Source organism: Humulus lupulus, chromosome 5, assembly GCF_963169125.1.
Source record: "Humulus lupulus chromosome 5, drHumLupu1.1, whole genome shotgun sequence".
Classification (NCBI taxonomy): domain Eukaryota; kingdom Viridiplantae; phylum Streptophyta; class Magnoliopsida; order Rosales; family Cannabaceae; genus Humulus; species Humulus lupulus.
The window spans coordinates 159,033,400-159,055,691 of NC_084797.1; the positions used below are offsets into that span (position 1 = coordinate 159,033,400).

At 32.4% G+C, this 22,292-nt stretch overlaps 1 protein-coding gene across 5 annotated transcripts; it reads left to right on the forward strand.

Annotated features, from left to right (window-relative positions):
- The first annotated feature begins 1,440 nt into the window (after nucleotides 1-1,440).
- On the forward strand, nucleotides 1,441-12,782 carry LOC133777787 (inactive poly [ADP-ribose] polymerase RCD1-like). Of its 5 annotated transcripts, none has more exons than XM_062217527.1 (8): nucleotides 1,444-1,635; nucleotides 2,026-2,197; nucleotides 5,742-7,024; nucleotides 7,610-7,851; nucleotides 8,159-8,262; nucleotides 8,666-8,893; nucleotides 9,379-9,474; nucleotides 12,401-12,782. In XM_062217527.1, exons 3-8 carry the CDS (start codon nucleotides 5,868-5,870, stop codon nucleotides 12,467-12,469), a joined length of 1,896 nt encoding a protein of 631 aa, XP_062073511.1. In that variant the 5' UTR covers nucleotides 1,444-1,635; nucleotides 2,026-2,197; nucleotides 5,742-5,867; the 3' UTR covers nucleotides 12,470-12,782. The 5 variants fall into 5 exon arrangements, with proteins under 5 accessions (XP_062073512.1, XP_062073511.1, XP_062073508.1 ...); XM_062217524.1 differs by having other exon boundaries at nucleotides 1,445-1,635; nucleotides 8,663-8,893; XM_062217525.1 differs by lacking the exon at nucleotides 1,444-1,635 and having other exon boundaries at nucleotides 1,646-2,197; nucleotides 8,663-8,893.
- The last annotated feature ends 9,510 nt before the right edge of the window (nucleotides 12,783-22,292 follow it).

Consider the following 22,292-nt stretch of genomic DNA (forward strand, 5'->3'; position numbering starts at 1 on the left):
CGTAATTACACATATGGTATATAATTAATACATATTATTCCCATTTATGTTGGAATATGATTTGATAACATAATAAATACACTCTTGTTTTCTTGCGTAATAAGTTGCATAAATACGATACAGCCTGGTCATTAATGAGCGTATAAAGAATCCCCGACTTTTGAGATCCTTCAGTATGCGTTATGTCTAAGCCATCACGAGCTGCATATCTCACCTGAGCTCGAGCTTTGACAACTATTTGACTCCGAGCTCATGTTAGACAGCTATTTTACTCTTAGCTTGGAATGAACTCTGGATGCCTCATATTAGGTCTGACCATTATGAATCTCGAGCTGCTCACATGGTTAATAATCAGCTATTCTACTTGGTTATCTTTCCACGTATTTACCTGCCAGCTGTACCCAAGCTGAGTGAGTGAACTCGTACTAAAATTAGGGTACAACATAACGATTTTTTATTTTTTTAATGTTAACTTTAACGGAATATTCTTATATTTAACGATAGTTTGTAAATACTTAAATTTAAATAAAATAACATAAATAAATAAAAAAATTAAAATATGATATTTTTGAGATATTTTATAATGATAGTTATTTTAAAATAATAAATAATTAAACAAATTAAAATATGATATTTACATATATCTTACACTGATAATTATTTAAAAATAATAAAATCATATGTTTTATAATTTAAATAAAATTTAATTAAACTTAAATTCACTATAATATCATATTAAACATATAATATAATCTACTGTGAATTAACAACAAATTATTTTTTTTTAAAAAGTAGCAAGAAACTTAAATTTAAAATCCACATATAATATTTAATATTACATTAAACATATAATATATAATATTTTATTGTCATTCCCAAATTTAAAAATTAGAACAAAGATAAATTTAAATAAAAATAAATAAATTATTTAATTAAAATATAATATTTAAATAACATTAATATAAATTTAATAAAAATAATTAATAAATTCAATAAATAAAAACTAAACAAACCTCCAAAATATAATTTGCTATCATTTTTATCGAGAAGACTCTTCCAAAAAAGAACAAAAAAAAGTTAAGAGGAAGCTTCATAGTGGTGGACCCACTGCTTTTGGTAGTTGGCGACTGGACAATAAGCTGGGGCCCACTTGAACTTTCAAAATTACCGAAACGTCCTCACAATTTTTTTTAATAGCTTAGTCAACTGTCATATTATTGTTTCACGGACAATAATTCCACCAATAAGACTCAAATATTTCCAAGGGCCCACAAATTTAGACCAATAAAAATCAGCTTTGAGAAAAAGGAAATCACCTGCATGTAATTCTATCTTATTTTCTCGTGATAATTATCCACGGTGGTGGGCTACCCTTGCTTTTTGCGCAAGAATAATAGTTAAAAAAATATATATAAAAATTCAAAAACCCTTTCTCATTGCGTTGCGCGCTGAGTGGTGATAGAGACCGCCGACTTACGTCGTCTATTGCTCCGCTTATTAACGGCGTTGCCCACTCTTCACCGTTTGGTATCGATATTCGCAGACTAGGGTTTTGATAATCGGCTCCCTCCTCGAAACCCCCCTTATCCTATGATAATCATCACACCAAGCCAATTTTTCCTATCTTTTTAGCTGGTAATTTTGTCGAATTTTCTCACTGATTTTTCGTTTTCATTCCTTGCCGTTTCTTTTTCTTTTTCCCCGTCGAAATTTTAGATATTTTTTGGGTGTAAGGAGTAGGAATTGGATTAGATCGAAGTAGGGCTAGGATTTTTTGTGTTGAGTTTTGGTTTAATTTCGCAAAAATCGTTTAGAATTAGCTTCATCTGATTTGTAGATTAGATTTTAATGGTTCTGATTTGTTGATTTTGATTTTGGTCTTTTTAATAGGGAGATCGAAAATAAGTTATTTAGTTTTTGTAGTCTGATTTTATGCTTTTTTATATATTAATTCTATAATTATTGGATGCACGAAGAAACAAAACTATATTTTTATTATTAGTTGGAATTTGTGGTTGTATATAGGTGAAAAAGATCAGATCGGGTTGGTCTAGTTATGAATTGAGGGTGTAAGTAAATAAAGAATTGGCTTTTAAGCTGTGAAAATTCTATCAAAGCTCAGCTCTGTGTTTATAAACATGATGATGACCCACATGTATATACCTAGTGGTGACATCAACGGCAACTGCAAACCTAGGTATCTCTCTCTTCCTCTTTTATCTTTCTTGGTTTTTATGTGTAATTTTTTTATGTATGTATATGTTCTTTTGTGCTTGCTAACAAATGTTTCGATGCTTAATATTTTAGGGTAAGAGGTTTTTGCTAGATTTGCTATTGTTTAATTTGCAGTAATTAAGGGCCTGGAAATACTTTTCAGTAATTGTTACAAACAAATTTTCAAAATAAAAAAAAAAAAGTTGTTTTTTTTTTTTTAAATCAATTGTTTTTGCTGTTCGGTACTGTATGAAGCTAATATATATATATATATATATATTATTTTTCAAGGTTATAAATTCAACTTCTCTTTTTTTTTTTGTAACTTTGCAATCATTTTTTTTTACTATTTTTTTGGGAGTGAAATGGTTTATTGTTTTTATTAATACATTTGTTTAATTTGAATACATTGTTTGGATATATTATATAACACAAGAATCGTTATTACAGATACTGGTGTCTGAGTCTGGATATAGAGGCACTTATAGAGCTCAGCATGTTTTTTTTTTACATTAATTTATTTTCTTATGTAGTGGTCAAGCTCAAGGGCAATAAGTTACTCAAAAATGAAGAAAAAAGAAAAAACCTAGATAATGCTATTTTTTTCTAGTCATTACGCGACTTAGAAAGAAAAGGATACAATGAATAGGAAGCCAACAAAATCAAAAAGAGAACGTGCATAGTCTACAATATCCATTTATTGTTTTTTTTTTCCCTTGGAAGCACCAGTGTCATCAAGATTAGGTTTTTGCCAACTTGGGAGATGGAACAAGGAGTTATCCTGCTCTTTTTCATTCATAAACGGGGATTTTAATAAAATCACACGACAAGCAAAAAAAAAAAAAAAAGAGGCAAGGTGTTACGTTCAATATCAATGAAGCTCCTTATAGAAAAATACTTATGGAGAAGCAATCCCCATCTATCTACACAAGATTTTACCCAAGTATTTAACCCTGCCCCTAGATTTTGTGTTAACCTTGATGGAAAACTGACCATGCATTGTTTGTAAGCATCTATGGTTGCAAGATCTCAGGAATCAGATCGTGTTGATGGATCAATGGTGAGGGTTCATAGTGTTTGATTATTCAGATTGAACTTTTTTCATCCATTATTGAAACGAAGAGTTGCAGGCTTTAGATTAAGAGAATCATCATTCAAATGTAACTTCAACATCAGAAGAGAAATGATGAAAATAGCAGCCATGTCCAAGGGTATTGATCCTTCAAGGAGGCTCTTGCTTCAGAAGTTAATTAAAAATTTCTCTCGGATAATTAATTTCCAGGTTGGTTTACCATTAGTAAGGACAATGCAGCCAATCGAGTTGTTCTTGCTTTTTGCCAGACCTTGTTTGGCTGTTCCATTGATTTTGACACTTATGGATTGCCTTTCAAAATAGGCAATGATTTCCAAGGAAAGATGAAAATTGGAGTTGAATTGTCTGTAGGAATTGATGTTTAGGAATTCTATTCTTACCTTTCATTTTTGTTGAGCATTTTGAGCCAAGTTTATTCTCAGTCGTCATTAGTCAGAAGCTGAAGTATTCTTGGAACCTATTTGATGTTTAGTGTTGCTGTACACTATATGCTACAACTAGTTTGATGATTGCATTTAACAATTTAAGAAGTTTAGTTTATAGTTGGGCACAGTAGTTCTCTCAAACCTATGTTTGGTATGATGAAAGAAAAAGTAAGAAATTAGAAAGGAAAGTATTTTTTCTATGTTTTTTGATGAAATGAAATTTAGTATACGGTGAATTTACAATTTGTGCTTTTTAAATATATGTTTTTGTTTCGAGATTGAGGACCAATAACTAATTGTATTTTGATGTTGAGTTATGTAAGTTTTCTCCACTTTTAAAAGCGATAGGACCCACCCCACATTGTCCTTTGTGCTTCCATTTTTTTTCCCTTGGTCTTATTTCTCATACCAAACAACCCATTCTTCCATTTTCTTTCCAATAATTTTGTTTCCTTCCAACACCAACACCAAATATAGCTGCAATTTTCTTAAGCATCCTTTTAGAATTGTAGTCCTTCAGATGCTTGGATACAAGTATGGACCCTGTGGTCATGTGCGTAAAAGTTATATACTACATAAATTGATGGACTTAGTAGTCATTTTCAACAATTTTTATCAAATAATCATTCATTCAGCAGCTCTCTTAAAACTTCTTTTTTTTCCTTGGTCCTATTTCTCACACCAAACAACCCATTCTTCCAAGTTCCAATTTCTTTCCAAAAATCTTCTCTTTAGTTTCCTTCCACTTTTCCCCTTCACCAAATATTGCTATAATATTCATAAGCATCCTTTTAGAACTTCAGTCCTTCAAATGCTTGAATACAAGTATGGACCCTGTGGTCATGTACGTAAAGGTTAATTGAAAATACTACATAAATAGATGGACATAGTAGTCATTTTCCACAATTTTCATCAAGTAATCATTCATTCAGCAGCTCTCTTAAAATCTTTTTTTTACCTTGGTCTTATTTCTCATTCCAAACAACCTATTCTCCCAATTTCTGTCCAAAATTCCTCTCTTTTGTTTCCTTCCACTTTTCTGCTTCACCAAATATAGCTATAATTTTCATAAGCATCCGTTTAGAATTGTAGTCGTTCAGATGCTTGGAATCAAGTCTGGACCCTGTGGTCATGTATGCAAAGGTTAATTGAAAATACTACATAAATAGATGGACGTAGTAGTCATTTTCAACAATTTTCATCAAATAATTATTCATTCAGCAGCTCTCTTAAAAACTGTTTTATTCCCTTGGTCCTATTTCTCACCCTGAACAACCCATTCTTCCAATTTTTTTCCAAAAATTCTCTCTTGTTTACTCTCACTTTTCCCTTTCACCAAATATAGATATAATTTTTAAGAGAGCTGCTGAATGAATGATTACTTGATGGATTTTTGTTGAAAATGACTACTATGTCCATCTATTTATGTAGTAGAAAGGAACTTGTATAGAAGTTTAAGCATGAACAAGTAATCCATGGTGTAAAATTACAACAAAAAGCTCCAATCTCTGCATTAAATTAGAATGAGAGGGAAACTTAATGTGCACCTTATTGTATTGTACCAAAATTTGATATGTATTTTGTGTACACTTTTCCTTTCTCTTTTTCTTTCTAGAGTCTATATATTTATTATATATGCAAAAAAAAAAAAGAATTAAGTTTAATTTATATTATTATTTTATTAAAATATTTTTTGTGAAGAATTGGGGTCAGATCGTTTTTTTTTTTTGAGCTAATTGATTTTGATTCTAAAATTTTATGTCATTTCTATCCCCTGATTTAATTAACTTATGTTTCCCGATGTGTCTGTGTGTAAATGGTAATGTGCTTTAGATTGAAATATTGTACTTCACCTGTAGCGTTTGCCTGAAATGCTGATTTTGCCTTGTGTGCAATGTTTTTTTCTTATGTTTAAAGAATTTAATAAGCGGATTAATCATAGATGTGTTCCTGTTTTTTACTTTGTTTGATTAATGATATGCTGACTTTTATTGTTCCTTTTTTCACAGGGTTTTATTAATGTCTTCCATTTTCCGGTTTGTTTAAGACTGATCAGGCGTTAGAGTTCTATTTTAGTCTTCTTTTTATAGTTTTGGATATCTTCTTGTGGATAGATATTAGTCTAGTAAACAGAAATGAAAGCAAATATCGAAAAGGCATTGGATAGCAGTCCAAGAGTTACGCTCAACTTAAAAAGAAAGCGGTCAACCCGGTGTGCTGCATATTTTACAGGAGCTACCCTCTCAGAGTTGCCGCAGTCGCCGAACTCAAATAGGCATGGCAAGCGAAGGAAATTAAAAGGATGCAAAAGCAAGTGCACAAGCAGTGGATCTCATTGTAGGACATCCTTGCTAAAATGTTATTTGAATTTTATGAGAAGTGGTGCGCCACAGCGTCTAATGTTTCATCAGAATGGTGAATGGACTGATTTTCCCAAAGATCTTCTTGAGATGGTCCGGAAAGATGTTATTGCAAAGAATGCAACTACTGAAATTGAGTTGAATGGTCGCCAGTATATGCTAGATTTTTTGCATATGTTCAAAGTGGACTTGAGATCGGGATCACAGCAACCCATTGCTTGGATTGATGAAGCAGGAAAATGCTTCTTCCCTGAAACTTTTTCCAATGATGTTGATGAAGAAGATGATGAAAATGATGGTAATGATGCTGGTGATGATGATGATGCTGATAGTGAGTCATATTTCAACTGCCCATATGAACCTGCTTTAGCTGAGTCTTGTGGGTCTCGTGATTTCAAGTTGCAGCTGGAAATTGAAATAAATGGAGTGGGTGATACTATGTTTAATGAATGTTGTGGGGAGTCAAACGTCCTTGTTAAGAAAATTCATGTTGATCATGAACCTGCTAGTAATGCGTTTGTTGTGGATGCCGAGGATAGTTGCAATAGAGAACCTACTATGAAAGTTGAGTATGATGAGATGGAAGCCAAATCCTTGTCGGTAGATGAATCTGTAAATAAGAAGTTAGATTGTGATACTGTGCGAAAGATGTTTTTTGTGGGAATGGGAGGCTTGGGCAGTGTAGAAATAATTGATATACAACCTTGCCTGGGTTCTTTGATGCAATCTAGAAGGGAGCTTTTTGAGAAGCAGGCTGAAATTACTAGAAAGTGTCGGGGCAATGCAAATATACAATATGCATGGCTGCCTTCTTCAAAAGAAGCAATATCTGCACTAACAGTGTATGGGCTTGGTTATTATGGACTGGCTTCAGTTAAGTCAAGATATGGCACTGGTGTCCACATGACAGCTGCCAGCTTTCCTTCTATGAGGTCTGGATATTTACCCCTTTTTTTTAGTCCCTCTCTTTTGTTAATGTTCATAATTGTTTTCATGTTTATTACGGTATTTCTTTGTTGGCGTGAGAGCCCTGCGCCTTGGATAAAATGGCACACACATGAAAAGGTAAAGCATCATAAGTGAATGAATTTTCCTGTGCCCTCTCGCTGTGTAGCTTCCGTGGTGGGCACTACAAAAGGAACCGTTGAATAGTTCTTTTTGGCACTGTAGTCAAGCTTCAAGGTATTACTATGTGGTATTGGAGATGCGTATCATCCTATTGTTATTTCTCGGCTAATGTCAGTAGAAGATCCAGTTACTCCAAATAAGTGGCCTTGTTTCCTCTGGTTGTAATTCTGGGCTTAAGAGGCTTTAACTTAATATGAAATAATATATTTTTGCGCTCATATGGGTTTTCTTTTTATCTGTCACGTGTAATTGAGATATCATGGGTTGGTTATTAACATTTTGTTTCATCTATAAATATAATGTTTATGTCTTCATCTGTCAAATCTATATTTTATTTTGTTTCTTGTAACATGTTTAAGAGAAGTATTGACCTTTTTATTTATTCACAGTGCAAGTTACTGTGATGTTGACGAAAAGAGTGTACAGCACATAGTCTTATGTCGCGTAGTAATGGGAAATGTCGAAGTTATTCACCCTGGAAGTAAACAATGTTACCCTAGTACCAATGATTATGATAGTGGAGTAGATGATCTCCAGAATCCAAGACAATATATTATCTGGAACATGAATATGAACACCCACATCTATCCTGAATTTGTCGTTAGTTTCAAGGTTTCTTCTCACACAGAAGGTATTTTGTTTCTCCTCCAGTACCCTTTCTGGTACTTTGTGTTTTACTATAAATGTCAAGTTTTTGGACATTTACATGAGAAAGTGTAGTCGATACATTTTCTCTCTTTCTTCCCTCCCCCCCCCTCTCTCTCTCTCTCGTACGAGATAGTTATAGAAAATGGTGGTTTATGATACATCTCACAGTTAGGTTGTGCCAAAGTCAGTGAAATAGTCATTTTTCTCTATTGCAGATTTATAAAAGCAACCTAAATTTGTTTCTGAATTTAATGAATGCTTACCGCTAGTAATTTGATGTGTTCCTATAGGGTATATGGTTGGAACTGAGAGTAAGCATGATGCTTCCGTGGTTACTTCATCCTCTTCACAGCCTTTGGGCCGGCTTCAAATAGATCCCTCTCCAGCTAATATGGTATCATCCCATTCATATTCATGTTTGTCTTAATAATATTAGTGGCAGTGAGCAATCAGTTATTAGGCTATTTTTATCTTTAAGAGATTTTCATATGGATTACCTGAATGTTAATCCAATTGAGCTGCAATAACTACTGTTTCACACCCAAGTATTACATCAGTTGTGTTAATAGCTTGTTTGTGACCTCGCTTGCAAACCTGAATAGTCAAATCTGTCTTTTGGCTTTTAAACTCGTTGGTTGTACTTTGTTTTTGCTACAGGTGTGTGTGCCTGTTTGTAGTTCATTGTTCTTGTCCATGCCAATTGTAATACGAGTGGTTTTCACATTTTAGTGCAAGCTTCTATATGGTGTGTTGGATTATATTAGCAGTGATATTAACGTCGTGTTATCTCTTAGGAGAGTAATAAGCAGCAGCCAATTTCAGATTCTGGGAGGCCTCTGGGAAGTGAGTGTCAATTGATTTCAGATTCTGGAAAGTTTCAGGGACATGCTGCAAGTGTGGGGTCTAGCACTTCAAGAGTTCCCAAATCTCCTTGGATGCCTTTCCCCATGTTGTTTGCTGCTATCTCAAAGGAAGTTCTTCCAAAAGATATGGATCTGGTTAATAAGCATTATGAACATTTTAGGGTATGCCTACTAATCAATTGGGATAATTCTATTTTATACTGTTAGTGCTTTGAATGTTGACACAAATATAACTCTTCCCTTTTACTTAAATTTTTGTTAAAAAATTATTTATTCCTGTATCATTGACATTTGGCCAATTTTTAATACTTTGGCTTCAAATGCCGTGTGTTTTTTGTTTCTTAACTTTATTGATGGCCACTCTCCATTTGTAATGTTGAGGTGTAATAAGGTTCAAATCTTCCACCTTTAAATTAAAAAAAAAAAATAGAATTTGAAGCATTTTCTCTATAAAATTTAACAAAAAGAACTTGTAAGACATCTAAAGTGCAATGTGTAGATTTTGTAATTTCCAAATAGACAATTTTGCAAAAAATACATTAAAATGTCTTGAGATAAAAATATTTATGTAAGTAATATTTTCAAGTCTTGTTTTAACTTTTTTTTTTTTCATTTTCTGTCTTGTCCTTGTATTGACATATTGTCAGGCAAAGAAGATAAATCGTGATGAATTTGTTAAGAAGTTGAGATTGATAGTTGGAGATACTTTGTTGAGGTCTACCATAACGAAGCTTCAATGCAAGGTAAATTTGTATTTGTTTTTGCAAGAATTCTTGTGATGTTTGGATATTTTATCGGTCATGTTACTATCTGTACTACTATGTGTTTAATTCTTTTAATTTCCTTTTCTCAATAATCTCTATGCATTCATATCGAGGTTTGAGTTCATGTGAGCTATGTGCACGAGTGGCCTTTTTGTTAAATAGTATTTTTGAATCCCATAAACATTATGCAACTTTTTCATTAGAAACGAGGACTGTAGTATATGCTATATGTGAGTTGACAATAAGAATGAGAAATGTCATTTCTAGTGTATCTAAAAATAATTGTACTTTGTTATTAATGTTATTGGAGAAGATAGAACTGAATTACCAAAGAATTGCATCACTTCCACGCTTTCATGTTCTAGTAAGCTGATGGATATGTCCTTTGTTATGCTTTTGCTTGGTTATCATGTAAATCACATAGCCTGCCCCTAACCACCCAGCTCTTCCAAGGTATAGATTTTCATCCCATAGGGCGCACCTAACCACCCAGCCCTTCCAAGGTATAGATTTTCATGCCAATGTCAAGCCATGCTGTATTACTATTTTTTTAAGTAGTATTATCTTAGAGTAACCTTGCCAATATCAAATATTATATTACGACATTACACTATGGACTATGATGACAGTTTGTTGCTGATTATGTTTCTAGTTTTTGGTATATTATTCTTGTTAGTTGTTTCAGTTCTTTTGTCTCTATAATTCCTCAGGTAATTTTCCATGACGTCCACTCTATCCAAACACTAATTATATATACCCAGATGTATCCATTCTCTATTCTAACCAACTATCCTCTAAACTTGCCACTTGTTCTTGTTAATAATTTCTCTAACAACTAAGTAATTATATCTAATTGCTAACTTTCCACACTAGAAACTGTCTTAACATTACTCTTCTCCCCAAAGTCCACACATGGCCAACTTTAGATGTTACCTTGACAAGGACAAACATGACCGACTTTAGATTTTGGAATAAAATATTTTATTTGCTTCACTAAAGAAGCTGCTCAACTAAAAGAACATGCCACAAAATGGAAGGTCGAAGAGCTTCTATTTATTAGAGTCACCATTGCTTTTGTTGATGAAGATGCAACCAATTTGTCGAGCCGTTGGGACAAGAACAAGTGAGAATATAGCTAGTTTTGTTCGCATGATGACCATCACAATTGATGTGGGCTTCATAACAAAAAACAATCAAAGCCTCAAACGTTAGTCCAACAAATTACAGCAACACCCCCCCAAAAACCATTCATGGTAGATTAGTGACTAGAACAAAAACCCTGTGGGTGACCATCGAAGGTCATGGTCATGAAAATGATACCAAACAAGAAACCTTGTTAGGTGGTTGGACTTGGCTGTCCAACTCAAGAATTTTGACATAATCAGAATAGTGGACCCTCATTGTGATGCACCACTGCTTATGTTTTATGGTGGGCTTGAAAGTCTATCCTCTGGTAGATGCTGATGTGCTACCCTTGATAGATCATGAGTGTCGTGTCAAGAAAGAAAATTCCCACGACCAATTTTCCCACTAGTCTCTTGCCTTTGGCGTCCTTCTCCCTTCTGGTGTAGAGGCTGACAATTTTGTTGTTAGACATTTATTATATGTGGTTTGGTAGGACTTTGTTCTCGAACTACCCCTGTGGTGGATCCCTTTTCCAACGATCAAATAGTTTGGTAGTTGCTCTTCACTAACTGCCCACAATCACCGTGGTTGTTTTGGTCTTTTAAGCCACCCCTCTGAATTAGTGCCAAGCTCCTTTGATGTTTTTTCAAGTAGTCTTCTGCAAGTAGCAGACAATCGCAACCGTGTGCAGTCTTTACGTCAACAAAGGAGTCCACGATTGTCAACAAGGGCGGTGTCAGAACAGGTTTCTTATACTCCATATTGAGTCAATTCTATTGGTTGTGCCATGAAGATTGTCGCAGAAAGATTCATAACTTGGCAAGGCTCCATTTTTGACTGACTGTCTTGGCATAAGCCAGCCACAAACGTATTGTATGAAAACATTTGGAATTCTTAGAGGCACGGGCAAGATCACCTAAAATTGTTGTGCGATTGAGTTGAAATATGATTTATAAATGTTTGACCCGCAACAATTGAACACAACCATTCGAACTTGCAGCCAAGTGGTGAGTCTTCTTCATTCTGCTATCATTTTAAACCATTGCTGTATAGATTTCCCATACACTTAAAAGCGATGGCTACTTTCTCGGCTTCACGGATGTCATGGAAAACAAATTAATGTTTGATGTGATGTGATGAAGCCACATGTACGGATCACTGTCGTCATCATTTATTGGAGGCAAACCAGGGAATTCTGTTGGTGTCACAATGGCGTAGAGTAGCTGGGATTGAAAGCTATGATGCCAATTGATAAAAACTAAGATAATCATAAAGACAAGAACTCAAAATTCAAATAGAACATTGACGGTCAATACACTCCACTAGCTGATTTTCCATACCCTCCACTCTGCCCAAACACTAATCATTTCTATATGCTAATCAACTATCTTATAAAGTTGCCATCTGTTCTTTCTTACAATTAAGTACATGTATTTAATAGCCAGCTTCCACACTAGAAACTCATAACATCTTCCTATACTATGGGTTCCAAGATTTGATTATTCTTAAATACAATGGTGAGAGCCCAATTCAGTAGTTTACCTTTGGAAAAGTGAAAGGTGGTAGCACATGGCCATACCTTTGGAAAAGTGAAAGGTGGTAGCACATGGCCATACACTTGGTTTAGTGGTCTAATTTTTGTTCAGGTTATCTTTTGAATGGTAGTGGGATGTGTAGCTGTTAATGCGGCTGAAGCCTAATTTTGATTTTCCACTATCTTCTGGTGAAGGTTTTATTGTAAATTCTGCGTTCTAATAATAAATTTGGTTGCAATTTGCAGATTCCAGTGCAACCCAAGACCGAATTGGAAGCATTCAAGACAAAAGTAGAAGGTTCAGGATGCCTTTAAATGGTTGTTGGACGAGTAGTACTGGTATGCAGCTGCCTGTTTGAGCTAGCTTGCTAGAAATGTGTCGACATAATCTTCTGGATGGCTATCATGTATCTGGTTTGGATAACTTGGTAGGTTTTAGGTAATAAGAAACCTGTTATATTTTATATTTTCATTCTAGTTAATGATATCCTTTATAATTATCGTTATTTTCTGCTCAAAAGAAATATTTGATGTAGTAATTTTGTAAGAAACTTTTATTTGTTATTTACTTTTGTATGGTACACAAGGCCAGATGATATTTATTTATAATACTTGTATCTTTTGCACATTCTGTATTTTTTGATAGCTTTTTCTTCCTGTAGCTTCTCATCCTAGTCTCTCATAAAATTAATCATTTATATATATATTTAGATGATAAATTGAGAATTATGACTCAAGTTCTCGGTGATTTGTCAGATGTGTAATTTCATTTTTACAACAAATTTTCATTTCGTGTATTATTCAGACACCACAGAATAATGAACTTCTGAGAGTAAAATGAAAAAGGGACAATACTTCAATTTTCGAATAAAGATTTTTATTTATTATCTTTAATCTTTGGGTAATAGAATGATACAAGTGGGTTAAAGAGTGGTCTCTATCAGTGTACGTCGAAACAAGTATTGTTCAATACAAGGTCCAAAAAGATTTCTGCTTTTGCACGTGGATTGGTATTAAGCTCTTTTACAGATATCTACTCACGTGTTTGTTGTATCTTCACTGACTCGCAACTCGTAGACATTTTATTTTATCTAGTTTAGACACTATTTTCACCCAGCCCCCTTGTCTTGAAGATTATGTATTTGAGAGTATTAAGTTGAGTTGTGATATTCTGTTGGTTACTTTTGTGTTCTTTCCTTCTCATTTACTTTTTCTCCTCCATCTAATACGGGAGGATTTATATGCTCGTTAATCTGGATATTTAGACCTAAATGAATTTTTCTCAGGCTTTACTCCAAAGCCACACGAATACAAATCTGACAAAATTAATCATGTACGTTGGGTTGAACTGAAATTTATCTACACTGGTCTGGACAGGTAAATTTGGTTTTTGTGTTTTCAAACAAAGTTGTAACGTGTCCATTTTTCCAAGTTATGTACCTGACATCTTTACTTGCGCACATAAGTCATAGCACTAAATATAAATGGTCCCAAACCGGCCAAACAAATTTATAGTACACTATACACAACCCACCCAAAAACTTTTACAAGAGCAAGAAAGAAAAAAAAGAATCTTTTCATGAAGTTTGTTTATTATTTTCTTTGTAGGAAACGAGTGAATGACTTATTTTTTCAAGTACAGGATTTAAACGACATGTCGTCCATGATCTACCTACGGGGGAGTGCCATTTATTTTATACGGGGGAGAGTCAATCAGACCCGCTGGAATCCCGGGTTGGGGAAGTATTGGTAAATCCCATATTAATATTATATTGAGTTGTAAAAAAAGAAAAAAAAAACAAACAATAATTGGTGATAAAAGTTTTGGCAATTGTTCCAACTTGTTTTTTTCCTATAAAAACACATTGGTTGTCGTCTATGGAATTAGTCAATGGTGGTCCCCACCGGGCAGGAGTAGAGGCTAGAGAGATGTTGGGATGGGTGGCCGTAATTAATTGGCATTCTTCCTCCTTGTCTCTCTCAGTCTCAGCCCACAGATAAAATTGCATTTGCATTCAGCATACGTCACATCTAGCATTTAAAGCAACCAAATTATGAATGAATCATTCATTTTCTGACTTTGTCATGCAAATAAGATATAACTCTGAGTCGGTGTCAGATTCCCTACACAAGTTTTTTCTTTTAACTTTACTTATAGCCCCCTCATCTTTTCCTATATTTCACTATGTTCACATCCTTGTCTTGTCCACTTCATTTGCATCCTTGCAAGTTGGGGTGTCAGTCACACTCTTTACACTGTTCACATTCTCTTGTTAGTTTTCTTGGTCATGTTAGTTCACACTACAAAATCTCCTCTTACTAATTCTGTTATTAGTTATTACTAATTGTACTTATCTCTCTTATCACTTTAACCTAGACACCGAAACCAATACATCCCTTTTCTAGTCCTCGGAATATGTACAAGTACATTTATGTCAATGGTATTTGAAAATACATTTCATATTACATGATGATCACAGTTATAGAGTAAATAATTTAGAAGGACTTACAGATAGTTTAAAGAAATAAATAATCTATCAACTAAACAATTTTTTATTTTTTCAACTTAGTTTGGTTACGTTGTGTTTAATAATAACTAAGATAATATCATAGTGTTTCCATTTATGGTCACTTTGGTGCTTCTACAGTTCTATTAAGAGGAAAAAACTATTTGGGTCATGTCTAGTGCTGCTAAATGGATTGTGATGTGTTGATCTAGAAACCTTTAGAGGTTGTTTGACATCTTAACTAAAAAACTGTTTTTTGTTTTTAAAAGCTAAAAACTGTTTTTTGAAAACAAGTTGGGGTGTTTGGCGTTGTTTTCAGAAAATAATTTTTAAAAACAAAGTTATAAAAACAGAAAATTTGGAGAACAACAAAAATTGTTTCTGTTGTTCTCAAAAAATTTTTGTCTATCTTTTTTTTTTCTCACATCATTTATTTATTTATTATTATCTAATATCATTTATTGTCACATAATTTTCTCTCTCATTAGTTTCTCTCACATCATTTTCTTTCTCATCACTTAATATATCATCATTTTCTCTCTCATCATTTTTTCTCTCTCGTCATTTCCTCTTTGATCACTTTCTCTCTACTTACTTCTCTCTCTTCATTTTCTTTCTCATCACATTCTCTCTCATTTTTTCTTGGATCAATTTCTTTCTTCTCAATTTCTATCAAATTTTCTCTCATTAGTTTCTCACTTCTTATTTTTCATCATTTTTTTTCAAATTATTTTATCTCATTATTTATTACAAACTTTTAAAATACTTTTGTCTTTGTAAATATATTTGTTAATATTTTATTTAAGATTTAAAAAAAAATAAAACTAAAAAATTGTTTTTTAGAAAACATTAACCAAACACCTCTTGTTTTTTTGAAAACTACAAAAATAGTTTTCTGTTTTCATTTTTGAGAACACAACTTTGAAAACAAAAAACAGAAAACAAGGCCAAACAAACCCTTAGTCTTTTTTAATTGGGTTTTGAAATGTATTGGTAACAACGATAATTATAGTAATTGTATCGTGCTTATCTTATAATTATGAAACTGACCCAGATATATGCACTAATCATGTTCGGCTAGTAACATATTCGTGGGCAAATGATAGGGGTTCAATTCTCTATTTTGTCAAATTTAATTTTTTATATAAATAAAATAATTTAAAATAAATTTAGAAATATTCAAAAATGTTTTTAAATAATAAAAATGGTATTGTTAATTAAGATATAAAACAATGGTGTATTTAAATTAGTTTTCTAAAATATACTATAACTGTGTATATGCGGTAATTATAACAATATATTTTTATTAAATTGTTATTATATAATTAACTTTATATAGAATGTTGATTCAAAATTTTGTCTTGATGTTATTGGGGAGCTAAAAGAGCAAACTCGTGGTACCGAACGAATTTGAGAGCTCATGTCCACAACTAAGACCTCAAAATAGGTTAAAATTTTGGCATTTTTACTATTCTCAACTTTGAGGGATAATTAGAGGGTTAGCACCGGTTCGGTACATGCCAAATGCTATCCGATGACTAAGTTAGACAATGGATTCAGTAGGATAAATGTATTGTAAGTGATTGTAAGTAGTAGAAATAGAGTTTGAACATCAAACCTCAACTTGAATTTAAAGTGGTGGTTATAAGTCTTTATATAGATAAAGAATTGGAGCTCTTATGTTTGTAGGGTCGTTTTAGGTGCTTAGGGGTACATCTTGGGTCATTGATCAAGTTGGGTACAAGTGCTACAGTTACTGTAACTATTGTAGCTAAGCTAGGGTGGCACTTGTTCCCAAGGTCAGAGCAATGGGCGACTGTTAGGAGACATGTGGCCTTTTAGATTTTTTTTGGGATTTATTAGGGCAGCTCTAGGTATCATTACCCAGTTGGTTATATTAGGAGTAGCCCATACACTAGGTAATGATGCGTCTCAACGATTCCACAAAGAATTATAAGTTGGCATAAACCTTAGGGTCAAATCGAGGTTTCCTTGAACCCGAGCGGTCATCTTATGGTAACTCACAATTTGCAGGAATCTTGGCATGCTACAGAAGTATGAGCGTATTTACACTATAAGAAACAGAGCTTTTGTCGGCGCGTTTCAGAATTGAGCTGACAAAAAACCTTGCTATTACCGGCGAAAATTTACGCCGACAAAAGTAGGTTTTCCAGGCGCAATTACAAAATGCGCCGGCAAAAGAAACTTTTGCCGGCGCCATTTCCAATTGCGTCGGCAAAAGTTTGCACACTTTTTACGGCATACTTTTTGCCGGCGCACTAGGCATTATTGCGTCAGCAAAAATAATTTTTATACTAACCTTTATTTGATGGTGATATTTTTGCTGGCGCATTACGATGTTGCGTCGACAAAAATCTTCTAAACATGCCGGTAAAAGTCATAAATGCGCCAGTAAAAGATAAAATTGCGCCGGTAAAAGTATTAAGAAATTTAAATACACAATTATTTTTTATTTTTATAAGTGATTATAGTTTTCTATAGTATGATTCATTAATTAATAATTATTTAATATCTAATTAAGGGTATAAAGTTGTTAGATTGATCTAAGATCAACAATAATACTAATTGACTTTGTAATTATGAACTAAGATTGTTGTGATCATTGTTGATTATGCTTATCTAACCATACGATTATCATTTATTTTTAAAAATTGCTATCATAGGTCTAATAAACTATTGTATTACACATAAGTTTATGAATATATACAATCTTGGTCTTACTCAACATTATTAGTGTTACTGATCATATGATCGAGTATTATTCTTTTGTTAATATATATATATATATGTACGTTTCATTATTGATAATTCTTGAAACGTTAAATAATTATTTATTTTTTGAGGAACAAATAAATAGTCGATCATACCACTGATCTTTTATTATCATTAACAAGAATTAATAGTAATTTTATTGAATGTGTAAATAGATAAACTCTTATGATATATATATATATATAGGGTAGGTTGTATGTAATGACCCAACTATTTCTAAAACCTTGGACCATTAAAACTACTAGACATAGCTACTACTTTTGGAGAAAACATACATAAGAAATAATCATAACTTTATTAAAACTCCAAAATAAATATTGTGCAAATTACAAAATAAGATGTAAAATATGGTATGGGTACCCATTGTTTAACAAAACATAAAACATAAACTTTAATTCAATTGTTTAAAAACTAAATGCGGAATTACAAAAGAAACATAATTCAAAAGACTAAACTAAATGTCATCCTCGATCGACACGCTGTCCATTCATTCCATTCGTCCTCAACACACAAGCCAAGCTACCAAGAATCCTTCCACCTCCATAATCATTTTCTTGCATCACACTAAAAATAAAGGAGTGAGCCTAATGCCCAACAAAGAAAATCTATTAAAACATACGTCATAAGACTATAACATATACTAGAAACATATGACTATAAAAAACATATATCATATAAGACTACAATGGCCATCATACTTCTTGGAGCTTGTTAACTAAGCAAGTCATATGCCCATAAATTTGTGGGGCTTGCTATCTAAGCAAGTCATATGCCCGTAAATTCTTGGGGCTTGCTAGCTAGACAAGTCATATGCCCAAGGACTATAAATCATACTATACATATACATATACATGTACATATCATAACATAAACATATCATATCATAACATATTATAACATATAAGCATATAAAATCTATCCTATTTTCCTTATCAAAAGCCGGGATATTTGGGAACAAGAACGGGATTAGAACACTCCTATAAACCAACAGTAAAAATGTGAGAATCTAAAGAAAAGAGATGAAAAAGAATACTAAAACATCCAAGAAGAAACTTACCAAGAAGAACTTTAACTTTCAAGAACTTAAATACCTAATCAAGAATCATAAACAAGAGTTAGGATCTGAATAAAGAAAACTAAAGAACCATAAAGAATGAACTTAGGAATAAGAATATCTTGGTTGATCTTATGGATTGATCTAAACCTCAATACCGAAATCACACTATATCTCACTTCCCAAGTGTTTAGAAAGCTTAGAATGATAAAGCTTTTAACCCAAAACCCAAGTGTATCTCTCTATAGTAACACTAGCACCTTGGAGGCTCTGATCAAATACTTGAAGAATGAAGAAAATGGCTGAGCACTAGGTCCTATTTATAGAGTTCAAGGAGTGAAACTAACTATTTTAATTTGAATAAATAAATGATTATAAAATAAAAAAGATTTGAATTTTTGTTCAACTGACGCCCAGAACTCGGTCAAAATTGTTCAAAGGCAAGTCTAAGTGGTTAAGGCTATTTTTAAAATTGAAAAACCAAACTTTTCAAAAAAACTCACATGGAGCCGATATATCGCTCCCTATAGGCGATATATCGCCTCCCCCTGTATTCCCGAGTCTCGTTCGATTGTTCGTGCAAAGTTGATGTGTTTTCCGTATCTTTCGTAGGCGATATATCAGCCCCTATGCCGCGATATATCAACATACGTGAATATATTAAACACGTAATTGCACTTTTTTAGCATAATTTGAATTAGATAAACAGCTTTGACTGAGTCATAATACAATCCTAACAGCTGCTGGAAGGTTCTAGAGCTTCTAGATCTTTCTTTTATTAAAACTATTCATCAAAATTACTTAATTCCTTAATAAACATAATTATGACAAGTGTCACACTCTTATTAGCTCTATCTAAACCATAGGTTATAATAAATATATATCTATGACCAGCAATATTAATCAAACCTTATGTTATAATTAATATTCTTAAACTATAGGTTAAACTTATAAAATCCATAACTATTGTTATGAGTTTCCAACTAAGTCCCGAATTGAACCAAAATCCACGGCAACTAACATACTACTAACTACTACTACTGCTACTGCTACTGCTACTGCTACTATCTAGCTAGCTAAGTAAACATTATGGGACTCTACATTGTATGTAATCAAATTTCATCAATTTTGAGATATATTTAGTATTTTATTATTAATTATGAACATTATAAATAGTTCGATTAAACCATAAGTGTTAAAATATTCGAAATGTTAAGCAGTACTGCTAGTTAACATATTTTGTTGGTAGTGCCTGTTTTGATCTCGTTCGATATAACACCCGAAAAATAAGTTAAGCATATCAATTATTAGATATATTTATTATATATTATTAATTATGAACATTATAAATAGTTCATTTAAACTATAAGTGTTAAAATATTGGAAATGTTAAGCAAGACTGATAATTAACCTAATTTGTTGGTAGTGCATGAATGTTTCGACCTCCTTTGATATAACACCCGAAATTAGCATTACGTTAAGCATTTGAACTATTATTTTGTTGTTTAGACAATAAAATGTTTCAATTATTGTGTACGGATAATTGAAATAATTTTATTAATTAAATGAGAAAAAGAAAATTTTTTTTTGCTTGCGCAAAACCATTTTTGTCGCCGCAATAGTGTGTCGGTGAAAGTACTTTTACTGGCGCATTTGACGAAGTGCACCAGAAAAATTATAGCGGGAAAATTCCCGCCTTCGCATTTTAAAACGCACGTGGTAGGTGAAAACTTTTGCCGCGCGTGTTTCGTTGCGCCGGAAAAAGACACAAATTGCGCTGGCAGAAGTCCACTTAAATGAAACGACACCGTTTTGTATTAGGGCAACATAGGTGAACTTTCTTGGCGCAATTTTTGACTTTTTCCAGCACAATGAAACGCGCCGAAAAAAGTGTAATGATATTACATCAATCGCCCCCTCCCTTCTTCCCCATTTTTCTAACACAGACTCTCTCTCTCTCTTCACCACCCTCCACCCCCCCTACCCAAGCCCACCCCACCCCACCCTGCTGCGACGCTGCACCACCCCACTCGACGACGCCGCAAAACAGATTTGAATATGTATTTGTTTATTTTTTCTTGTTAATATTTATTATATTGTATTTTTTGATATATGTATTTTAGTTAAAGTATGAACTTAAAAAAAACCATATTAATAATGTATGTTTATATTCTTAAATTGTTTTATATTAAATGTGATATGTTTGTAAATATGTATTTAATAATTTTTTTGTATTAATAAAAAAATCAGTTTTGGTATATATTTTTTTGTGGTTAAATATTTGTATATATGTAAATTGATGTATTTGTTAATGTATATATAATTGTATGATCTGGGAATATTCTGGTTATATATGTGTTTAATTTGTAGGTTTTAAATTTTTTGGAATAGTTTGAAATATAGTCCTCATGCTGCCCAAATTCTGTTAGACTCAGTAAAATTAATAAAAGTTTAATAATTATTAAATAAAAGTTTAAGTATAATTAAAAAATACATCTAAAAATTAATTTTTAACTATAATTTAAATAAAATAAAATTACCAATCATAATAATTAACAATTAATTTTAACATTAATATTAGATGTTATGTAATTGAAAAAAAGTTAAAAATATAAATGATTTAATAAAATATAATTAAGTAGAATATAAATATAATAAAATTGTTATTAATTAAGTAAATAATCAAATACAAATTGAAGTTAATAAAAAACTACAAAATGAAATTAATTTAAAAATAAAAGTAATAAATAAGTAAATGATTTAAAAAATTGTAATAATTAATAATTAACTATATTTTATTTGGTAAATATAAATAATTATTTTTGCCAGAGATAGGATATTATTATCACTTAGTGATAATTAGGGAGACAAATAGTCATGAGATATTTTGACTATCATTTCCCTCATTTTAAGACAATTAATAATGATGATATTGAGACCACAAATGATATACCGATATTGCAAGAAGTTAATTCTTCTTCATTTCAGTTGTGGGTAGAACTTCCAATTTTTGATAATCTTCAGTATGATCGGGTTGATGTCAATCCCACTAAAGTGTACAATGTCGATTATTTGGTTGGTGAAGGTTCAAATGAATTTGTTGTCGATGATGAAGTTGAATTTGAAGACGACACGTTGGCCGAGTATGAAGACGATGAGGATGACGACAATGTTCTAGTCGATAGTGATAGTGATAGTGATAGTGGTGTCCGTAATGATTTTGTAGTTAGTGATGATGATGATGATAGTGATATGTAATTTGAACAAATATTTCTAACTTTTTATTTAATTCAATGAAAACTTTATTTATTATCATTAATTAATGATAGTATCAGATATACGTACACATGCACTAGTGGATGCCTTGGGGATAGTCAATGTATTCATGTACTAGTACTCATTTTTTTTCAAGATACTTGATGAAATATCTTGAAAAAATGAGTATTAGAACATGTCTGCTTACTATCTCCAAGGGATCCACTAAGTCAGAATATGGTAGGTTGGGAAAGACAATAAGTAATAAAATGTTAATTTTATATAATAAAAAAAGTAATAGACATGCACCTAGTGGATGCCTTGGGGATAGCCAATGTATTCATGTACTGCTCCTCATTTTTTCAAGATGTTTGAGAAACATTTTGAAAAAATGAGGAGAAGTACATGACTGTTTACTATCTCCAAGGGATCCACTAGTTCAGAATAGGGTAGGTTGAGAAAGACCATAAGTAATAAAATGTTAATTTTATAACAAAAAACAATAGACATGCTCCTAGTGGATGCCTTG

Bases quoted from the DNA above. Each gene is read 5' to 3' on its own strand.
- LOC133777787 (XM_062217524.1), top strand. From the start codon at position 5,868: ATGAAAGCAAATATCGAAAAGGCATTGGATAGCAGTCCAAGAGTTACG. The intron at 7,852-8,158 runs GTATTTTGTTTC...GTGTTCCTATAG, and splicing joins GGTTTCTTCTCACACAGAAG to GGTATATGGTTGGAACTGAG. The intron at 8,894-9,378 runs GTATGCCTACTA...ACATATTGTCAG, and splicing joins AGCATTATGAACATTTTAGG to GCAAAGAAGATAAATCGTGA.